Source organism: Cebidichthys violaceus, unplaced genomic scaffold (assembly GCF_023349555.1).
Source record: "Cebidichthys violaceus isolate CVI_PGR_0920_01 unplaced genomic scaffold, fCebVio1.0.p SCAF_49, whole genome shotgun sequence".
NCBI lineage: Eukaryota > Metazoa > Chordata > Actinopteri > Perciformes > Stichaeidae > Cebidichthys > Cebidichthys violaceus.
This window is the reverse complement of record NW_027176694.1, coordinates 819,348-830,181: the sequence shown is the minus strand read 5'-3', so window position 1 is coordinate 830,181 and position 10,834 is coordinate 819,348. Positions and strand designations below refer to the sequence as shown.

The window sequence follows — 10,834 nt, the reverse complement described above, 5'->3', positions numbered from 1 at the left end:
TAGAAGTTCTGTATCCTTCGGACTTGTTCATTTATTTGTCTCCACTGAAAAGAAGGATGGGCAACCTGACAAGGTGTGCTATTTCAACGCATGTCTTTGTGATAGGAGAAGGGTTCATAATGTTGAGTTTATCAAGATAGTCACTGATTTCATACTCAAACACTTGTAAAACTGACATGAGGTAAATAAAAGGTTCATGTTAAACATTTTATCAAATGAGCCAAAGTGATTTTAGATAAAACAAACTTGAAGAACTTGTAAATACATGAGAAACAAATTGATAGTCATATGAATTTATGTGAACAATAAGTTTTAAATGACAAAGCAAAACTTTCTCACAGTGCAGCTGATTGTAAAAACAGAGCAGAAGTCAAAGGACAAAAACAATAAACTCAGGAAGATCAAGTTATTGACGCACACCGGTCTTTTGACAATCAATACAACTGATTACATGTTAACAGGTGAGAGCAGAACAATCCTGGGACATAACGGTGGAAGTCACATGACTATAGACTGACTAACGGGTTACGTGACTGATTACGTTTTTACTTGTGAACAATATGGTTATGTTTTGCAAACAAATTTTAAATGTAAAAATACACCTGACACACAGAGATGACCAATGAGAAACTGGTTTGAGTTTCAACGTGTCAGGATGTTCTAAAGGTCAGGGGTCTTCATTGAGAGTTCAACTGTATCACTCTTTCTTTTGTTTCATGACTTTTTGCATTATGGCTACTTCTCCTGTTCCTACTCCTATTCCTACTACTGCTGCTACTACGGCTCCGACTACTGCTCCTGCTCCTGTCCCTGCAATTAAACCTACTACTGCTCCTACTACTACTACTGCTACTGTTCCTACTATTGCTCCTGTTCCTACTCCTTTTCTAATTACTGCTCCTATTACTGCTCCTGTTCCTACTATTGCTCCTTTTACTGCTCCTACTACTGCTCCTACTATTGCTCCTATTACTGCTCCTTTTCCTGCTCCTGTTCCTACTACTGCTCCTACTACTGCTCCTACTACTGCTCCCACTACTGCTCCCGCTACTGCTCCCGCTCCTGCTCTTGCGATTGCTCTTGCGATTGCTCTTTTTACTGCTAATATTGCTCCTACTACTGCTCCCACTACTGCTCCCACTACTGCTACTGCTGCTGCTGTTCCCACTGCTCCTGCTCCCACTGCTGCTCCTGTTCCTGTTCCCACTGCTCCTGCTCCCACTGCTCCTGTTCCCACTGCTGCTCCTGTTCCTGTTCCCACTACTCCTGTTCCTGTTCCCACTGCTGATGCTCCTGCTCCCACTGCTCCTGTTCCCACTGCTCCTGTTCCCACTGCTGCTGCTGCTGCTCCCACTGCTGCTGCTGCTGCTCCCACTGCTGCTGCTGCTCCCACTGCTGCTGCTCCCACTGCTGCTGCTGCTGCTCCCACTGCTCCAACTAATACTGTTCCCACTGCTGCTCCTATTCCCCCTGCTCCTGTTCCCTCTGCTCCTGCTCCTGTTCCCTCTGCTCCTGTTCCCACTGTTGCTGCTCCTGTTCCCACTGTTCCTGTTCCTCCTGCTCCTGTTCCCACTGCTCCTGCTCCTGTTCCCTCTGCTCCTGATCCCACTGCGGCTGCTCCTGTTCCCTCTGCTCCTGATCCCACTGTGGCTGCTCCTGTTCCCTCTGCTCCTGTTCCTGATCCCACTGCGGCTGCTCCTGTTCCCTCTGCTCCTGTTCCTGATCCCACTGTGGCTGCTCCTGTTCCCTCTGCTCCTGTTCCCTCTGCTCCTGTTCCTGATCCCACTGCGGCTGCTCCTGTTCCCTCTGCCTCTTTTCCTGTTCCCCCTGCTCCAGCTCCTGTTCCCTCTGCCTCTGTTCCTGATCCCACTGCTCCTATTCCTGTTTCTCTTCCTTTTCCCACTGCTCCTGCTGCTCTTGCTCTTGTTGCCACTGCTACTGCTCCTACTACTGTTCCTACTGCTACTGTTCCTGCTCCTGCTACTGTTCCTGCTACTGCTACTGTTCCTGCTAGTCTTCCCTCAATCAACAAATAAGGCCTGAATGTTTTCCATACTGTTTCTTTCACATCACCACCGTCAACATTCTGGTTCCTTGCTTCCCTTAAGAACGTCTCAGCCATCCTGAACATGTCATCAGTGAAGTGTTGTCCACCGTTAGCTGTGACCATCTCATCTACTTTATTCAGGAAGGTTCTAACCTGCTCTCTGTTTCTTTTTGCTTTGTTGTCAAACACACAGTATCTACCACCACACAAGGAGACCAGATCTGACACCTGAGGGTTAGACTGGATCAAATCCTCCATGTTCTGGTCCTTCAGCTCGTCTCCATGAGTAAAAAGGACCATGGAGTACCTCAAAGCATCACTGTTGAACAGTTTTGTAAGCTGCTCAAACAGTTGGATGTCAGCGTTGGTGATTCTGCCTATTTTGACCACAATGATGAAGGCATGTGGTCCAGGACTGACTGTTATTGTCATCTTCATGATCTCCAGGTGCAGCTGTTCAGGAGTCAGAACTTTATCAGTGACTCCTGGATTGTTAACCACTGTGACCTTACAACCCTCTACGATGGCTGACTTAGAAACACTCTCAGTAGTGACTGAATCAAAGCCACAGCCTGATTTGAACTGATCTGATCCCAGGATGGTGTTGCCTGAGGAACTTTTTCCAGCTCCAGGTAGACCGAGCAGGACGATCCTCCTTTCTTTGGAGACATCAGCTAGAAGAAAGAAAACATTTAAAAACAGATGAGTTTACCTTCTCATTACTACAGTCTGCAACATGGGAACATGTCAGTGAAACATCTCCTCAACAATAAAGAAATGTTTCTGAAACACGTTTAACCCAGAGACAGACACACATCCAGTGGACATGAGGGTTAAATACATTAAATCAGAGTTGATCCAAACAAACTGTGGTCAGTGAGCAAGAACACATCAGGCTAATAACATGGTTGCTATATTGACCACCTGCCAATGTTCAAACCTATTGTTCTATTGTTGTTCATTGTGTGAGATGAAGGCTGTAACTCCAAACACCACCAGCTGTGAGAGTTCATTCTTATCTCTGACAATGAGGACGCTTTATGTCAATCACTACATAACGTCATCCAAAACCCCGGCATTACTTCAGATAAATAAATGTAAGAATTAGATCACACGATACCTGGTGAATCAGGTTGTTGCTGTGGTGTGAGGTGGCCAGACTTCAGCAGCAGCTCTCTGACTTGTTCTTCATTGTCATCCTCATTGTTGAAGAGGTGACACGCCCCCCCAAACCATTTAACAACATCTGGAAGCATTTCTTTATCTTGAAAGATGAATTCATCCAGTGACTTGTTTTTTAAACCATCACCACCAGTGAAGAGCAGGTAAGTATTTTTCAACCCCTTTTCCCCGAGGACTTCCATGGCTGTCTCCACAGACTTCTGGTCTTCCTTTGTGAACTGTCCAACTCTGACCACCACCAGAAACAGACAACGTCTGCCGGACTGCAGGAGCTCCTGACAGTACTTTTTAATCTTTACCTTATTTTCCATGGTGTCAAATATTCCCGGAGTGTCGACCACTGAGATCTGTTTCCCGAAGACATTTCCTTTTTCTTCAGAGATGTCTTTTGTAACTGGTGCCAAGGCATTCTCTGACTCAAATGCTGGTCGTCTCAGGATGGTGTTCCCTGAAGCACTTTTACCAACTTCTGCTTTTCCAAGCAGGACAATGGTGAGATCTGGATGCTGATCAGGGTTCATGTCTGACGATGAGAAAACCTGCTGGAGAAAAGAATCAGATTCAGGAAGTTAAAAAGGTTTAAATTGTATTTTGTGTAAATCTCCTTAACTGGTTGTTACCTGTCTGCTCTGATCATATGGAACAAAACATAAGAATATGGAATTACATTTAATATTTTCAATGGAGAAACTTCAACCATTGTTGTTGTTGTAACATGTAATGTGAGATGGAGTGGAGTCAGCCGACCCTGTCAGGCCTGAACAGTGGCTTCAATCAGATCCCCCAAGGCTGTAAATGAGGATCAGGTACTTTGTGACAGAAGTGGGGAGGTAACACAGTGGTGCTTTTTGGAGCTCTTCACTACCAAAACATGAATACTTCTGGAGTTATTTTAACCCAAACGAGGATCTTTTCTAAAGTTGGGACTTCACCATGTGGCTGAAACAAAGAAAGAGGCCTAAAATGAAAAAGTCTGAACTGGTTTAAACCACGCTAACCCCCATCAGGTGTCACACATAGGTGAGATTTTAACACCTGATGGGGGGGGGGGGGGGGGATCTGCCTTGTTTTGAGTGCTTTCATCTTCAACTAACACACACACACACACACACAAACATTATTTTGTGTGTATGTTTGAGTGTGTAGTGATGATAGCTGGTTGTTCAAACCTAACTGGGTAGTTTACTGAAGAGTTTCATAATACAATAATATACATTATGATCACACATTATACATACATATATCGGATACATGGATACATCATCATGGTAGAAGAGTTAAATAAGATGAAGAGTTAAATACACAAATAAAAACTAAAAACACACTAAAACTCACCTCATGATTCTACTAAGAGGTGGAATCTGTTATTTGGACTTTAGCTGAAAACCAAATAGAATTCTGAAGACAAATCTTTCAAACGTTTCACTGACAGCTGATTTCAATAATTCACATTCATTACATTTTTTTGCTGTGTCACTACACTCATGACCCCGATCTGCACTTATTGATCCTGTTTGTGTGGAACGACTGCAGGTATTTAATGGACAGATTAAAAGACTAATTAATCTATCCTGTTGAACCATAACTGATGAAACATTTTGGACAAAAGAAGCACAAATTAAATGTACATGGAAGGTGTTTGTAATGTTTATGGATCAGATGAAACATGAACTGATCCATAAACAGTGAGTTGATCTGATGATCAGATCCTCTAGCTCACTGAACCGTCAAGGAGTGTCTCTATGACTTCCTGTTGTTTGGTGAGACGAACATTTACGAACCCTCAGAACATTTAATGACATCATTCTTTACATGTATCATTACATCAAAGGGTTTTAAAAATAAAACACACAGGCAGTCAGTGACAGAAGTGAACATGAGACGCTGCTATATGTACTTATTGTAGTAGTACACAGTAATATGAGACGCTGCTATGTGTACTTATTGTAGTAGTACACAGTAATATGAAGGTGAAACAAGATAAAACCTTTAATCACAATCAGATGTTTGCTTCATAAAAACATAAAAACATAAAAACAGCTTTCAAAACTGAAAGTAAAGTACACAGTGAAAAAGGAAAAATAAAAGAATAAAAAGTAATAAAACATTCATATATATGATTTATATGATGACATATTGTTAGATTTACCTGCTCAGATGTAAAAACAACAGAAGAAGACTCACCAGTAAAACAGCAGCGACCACGTTGACGATGTCTCTTTCTCTTCTGAACTGCTTTCTGTTTCTCTCTGAAGTGATGTGAACATATACAGAACAAGGTTACCTTTCAAAATAAAAGCACCATACTCTAAACTCACTGTTGGGATGGAATATTTTACTCAAGTAAAAGTGCTTTTGATAAAAGTTCAGATGAAATGTGATCTGAGAGGAACAGAGAACAACAATTTACAACAGATTATTTACATCTGATTATCATCTATGAATAAAAACTGTTACCTTGTTTTGCTTTGTTTAAGTTTAACTGAACTATTTACTGTGTCAGTGTGTATTTTAAAGATCACTGAGTCCCGTTCACTGTTGTGCATCATAACTGTTGCGCTTGTTGCTGCTGTGCTTTGTTGTGTTTAGATCCACCAACATGAGTAAAGTCAGTAAACTACTTTATTAGTTAAAGGTCCAGACTGCTGAACCAGTGATTTGTGTGATGAAGTGACTGTTACTGCACCAGTGTTTGGTTTGAACCAAATCTCACTCATAGGAGAGATTTCAACACCTGATGTGAGTTGTCTTGGTTTAAACCAGTTCAGACTTTTCTTTTTACATGTAGACCTCTTTCTTTGTTTCAGCCATTTATTTATAGTTATAGCTATGTACTTCATGACGTGATTACTTCATGTGATAACGTCCTCTCTCTCTCTTTCCTCTCTCCTCCTCCATTAAGTCTAGTGTGGCGTTATCACTGATGAGACTATGTCTGCCATCTTTCTTTTTTTCTCTGTCCTCCCCTCCTACACACACGCACACACACACACACACACACACACACACACACACACACACACACACACACACACACATTATTTTGTGTGTATATCACTGTGGATGATAAAAACAGGATCAGTAAGATGATCAGGAAGGATGGCTCAGTGATTGGCCTTACCCCAGACTCACTAGAGGTCACTGTTGAAAAGCGAACAAGGGCCAAGTTAAAAAGAATTGTTTATTTTGAAGGTCATCCACTATACAGTGTTTTTAATGGACTCCGAAGCTCATTTAGTGAGAGACTCAGGATGCCTCAGTGTTCTACTGAACGACTAAGAAGGTCTTTCGTTCCAGCAGCAGTTTGATTTTTTAATGAACACCTTTAGAGGTTTTTATTATTCTTTCTGATGTCAATCATGTTTTATATTGAATTTTTTGTGTTATTTATTCTTTGTAAAGTGGTTTTGTCTGTTGTGCACTGTGGACTGTGTCTCTTGTTGTTTGTATGAGTCTATCGTTGTTTGTATGAGTATATTGCTGTCTGTAAAAGTTGTGGTTGGCAAATGAGTTTCCCCACTTGGGGTTAATAAAGTTTTCTAATCTAATCTAATCTAATCTAATATGTGTAGTGATGATAGCTGGTTGTTCAAACCTAACTGAGTAGTTTACTGAAGAGTTTCATAATACAATAATATACATTATGATCACACCTTATACATACATATATCTAATACATGGATACATCATCATGGTAGAAGAGTTAAATAAGATGAAGAGTTAAATACACAAATAAAAACTAAAAACACACTAAAACTCACCTCATGATTCTACTAAGAGGTGGAATCTGTTATTTGGACTTTAGCTGAAAACCAAATAGAATTCTGAAGACAAATCTTTCAAACGTTTCACTGACAGCTGATTTCAATAATTCACATTCATTACATTTTTTTGCTGTGTCACTACACTCATGACCCCGATCTGCACTTATTGATCCAGTTTGTGTGGAACGACTGCAGGTATTTAATGGACAGATTAAAAGACTAATTAATCTATCCTGTTGAACCATAACTGATGAAACATTTTGGACAAAAGAAGCACAAATTAAATGTACATGGAAGGTGTTTGTAATGTTTATGGATCAGATGAAACATGAACTGATCCATAAACAGTGAGTTGATCTGATGATCAGATCCTCTAGCTCACTGAACCGTCAAAGAGTGTCTCTATGACTTCCTGTTGTTTGGTGAGACGAACATTTACGAACCCTCAGAACATTTAATGACATCATTCTTTACATGTATCATTACATCAAAGGGTTTTAAAAATAAAACACACAGGCAGTCAGTGACAGAAGTGAACATGAGACGCTGCTATATGTACTTATTGTAGTAGTACACAGTAATATGAGATGCTGCTATATGTACTTATTGTAGTAGTACACAGTAATATGAAGGTGAAACAAGATAAAACCTTTAATCACAATCAGATGTTTGCTTCATAAAAACATAAAAACAGCTTTCAAAACTGAAAGTAAAGTACACAGTGAAAAAGGAAAAATAAAAGAATAAAAAGTAATAAAACATTCATATATATGATTTATATGATGACATATTGTTAGATTTACCTGCTCAGATGTAAAAACAACAGAAGAAGACTCACCAGTAAAACAGCAGCGACCACGTTGACGATGTCTCTTTCTCTTCTGAACTGCTTTCTGTTTCTCTCTGAAGTGATGTGAACATATACAGAACAAGGTTACCTTTCAAAATAAAAGCACCATACTCTAAACTCATTGTTGGGATGGAATATTTTACTCAAGTAAAAGTGCTTTTGATAAAAGTTCAGATGAAATGTGATCTGAGAGGAACAGAGAACAACAATTTACAACAGATTATTTACAACTGATTATCATTTATGAATAAAAACTGTTACCTTGTTTTGTTTTGTTTAAGTTTAACTGGACTATTTACTGTGTCAGTGTGTATTTTAAAGATCACTGAGTCCCGTTCACTGTTGTGCATCATAACTATTGAGCTTGTTGCTGCTGTGCTTTGTTGTGTTTAGATCCACCAACATGAGTAAAGTCAGTAAAGTACTTTATTAGTTAAAGGTGAACCAGTGATCTGTGTGATGAAGTTACTGTTACTGTACCAGTGTTAATAAAGTTTTCTAATCTAATCTAATGTGTGTTGTGATGATAGCTGGTTGTTCAAACCTAACTGAGTAGTTTACTGAAGAGTTTCATAATACAATAATATACATTATGATCACACATTATACATACATATATATAATACATGGATACATCATCATGGTAGAAGAGTTAAATAAGAAAAAGAGTTAAATACACAAATAAAAACTAAAAACACATTAAAACTCACCTCATGATTCTACTAAGAGGTGGAATCTGTTATTTGGACTTTAGTTGAAAACCAAATAGAATTCTGAAGACAAATCTTTCAAACGTTTCACTGACAGCTGATTTCAATAATTCACATTCATTAAATTTTTTTGCTGTGTTTCTACACTCATGACCCTGATCTGCACGTATTGATCCAGTTTGTGTGGAACGACTGCAGGTATTTAATGGACAGATTAAAAGACTAATTAATCTATCCTGTTGAACCATAACTGATGAAACATTTTGGACAAAAGAAGCACAAATGAAATGTACATGGTTTTTCAAAATAAAACACAGAGGCAGTCAGTGACAGAAGTGAATATGAGATGCTGCTGTTTGTACTTATTGTAGTAGTACACAGTAATATGAGACACTGCTGTGTGTACTTATTGTAGTAGTACACAGTAATATGAGACGCTGTTGTGTGTACTTATTGTAGTAGTACACAGTAATATGAGATGCTGCTATGTGTACTTATTGTAGTAGTACACAGTAATATGAGACACTGCTGTGTGTACTTAATGTAGTAGTACACAATAATATGAGACACTGCTGTGTGCACTTATTGTAGTAGTACACAGTAATATGAGACGCTTCTATGTGTACTTATTGTAGTAGTACACAGTAATAGGAGACGCTGCTGTGTGTACTTATTGTAGTAGTACACAGTAACATGAGACGCTGCCGTGTGTACTTATTGTAGTAGTACACAGCAATATGAGACGTTGCTATGTGTACTTATTGTAATAGTACACAGTAATATGAGACGCTGCTGTGTGTACTTATTGTAGTAGTACACAGTAATATGAGACGTTGCTATGTGTACTTATTGTAATAGTACACAGTAATATGAGACACTGCTATATGTACTTATTGTAGTAGTACACAGTAATATGAGATGCTGCTATGTGTACTTATTGTAGTAGTACACAGTAATATGAGACACTGCTGTGTGTACTTAATGTAGTAGTACACAGTAATATGAGACACTGCTGTGTGCACTTATTGTAGTAGTACACAGTAATATGAGACGCTTCTATGTGTACTTATTGTAGTAGTACACAGTAATAGGAGACGCTGCTGTGTGTACTTATTGTAGTAGTACACAGTAACATGAGACGCTGCCGTGTGTACTTATTGTAGTAGTACACAGCAATATGAGACGTTGCTATGTGTACTTATTGTAATAGTACACAGTAATATGAGACGCTGCTGTGTGTACTTATTGTAGTAGTACACAGTAATATGAGACGTTGCTATGTGTACTTATTGTAATAGTACACAGTAATATGAGACACTGCTATATGTACTTATTGTAGTAGTACACAGTAATATGAGACGCTGCTATGTGTACTTATTGTAGTAGTACACAGTAATATGAGACGCTGCTGTGTGTACTTATTGTAATAGTACACAGTAATATGAGACGCTGCTATGTGTACTTATTGTAGTAGTACACAGTAATATGAGACGCTGCTGTGTGTACTTATTGTAATAGTACACAGTAATATGAGACGCTGCTATGTGTACTTATTGTAGTAGTACACAGTAATATGAGACGCTGCTGTGTGTACTTATTGTAATAGTACACATTAATATGAGATGCTGCAATATGTACTTATTTTAGTAGTACACAGTAATATGAGACACTGCTATGTGTATTCATTGTAGTAGTACACAGTAATATGAGACGCTGCTATATGTACTTATTTTAGTAGTACACATTAATATGAGACGCTGCTATGTGTACTTATTTTAGTAGTACACATTAATATGAGACGCTGCTATGTGTACTTATTGTAGTAGTACACAGTAATATGGAGGTGAAACAAGATAAAACCTTTAATCACAATCAGATGTTTGCTTCATAAAAACATAAAAACAACTTTCAAAACTGAAAGTAAAGTCCGCAGTGAAAAAGGAAAAATAAAAGAATAAAAAGTAATAAAACATTCTTATATGATTTATATGATGACATATTGTTAGATTTACCTGCTCAGATGTAAAAACAACAGAAGATGACTCACCAGTAAAACAACAGCGACCACGTTGACGATGTCTCTTTCTCTTCTGAACTGCTTTCTGTTTCTCTCTGAAGTGATGTGAACATATACAGAACAAGGTTACCTTTCAAAATAAAAGCACCATACTCTAAACTCACTGTTGGGATGGAATATTTAACTCAAGTAAAAGTGCTTTTGATAAAAGTTCAGATGAAATGTGATCTGAGAGGAACAGAGAACAACAATTTACAACAGATT

At 38.7% G+C, this 10,834-nt stretch overlaps 1 protein-coding gene across 1 annotated transcript; it reads right to left on the bottom strand.

Annotated features, from left to right (window-relative positions):
• Positions 1-2: 2 nt before the first annotated feature.
• LOC137887204 (uncharacterized) lies at positions 3-10,660 on the bottom strand. Its single transcript, XM_068730017.1, has 3 exons — positions 10,601-10,660; positions 3,168-3,768; positions 3-2,721 (listed from the first exon to the last, which is right to left on the bottom strand). Exons 2-3 carry the CDS (start codon positions 3,748-3,750, stop codon positions 698-700), a joined length of 2,607 nt encoding a protein of 868 aa, XP_068586118.1. The 5' UTR covers positions 3,751-3,768; positions 10,601-10,660; the 3' UTR covers positions 3-697.
• Between the last annotated feature and the right edge of the window lie 174 nt (positions 10,661-10,834).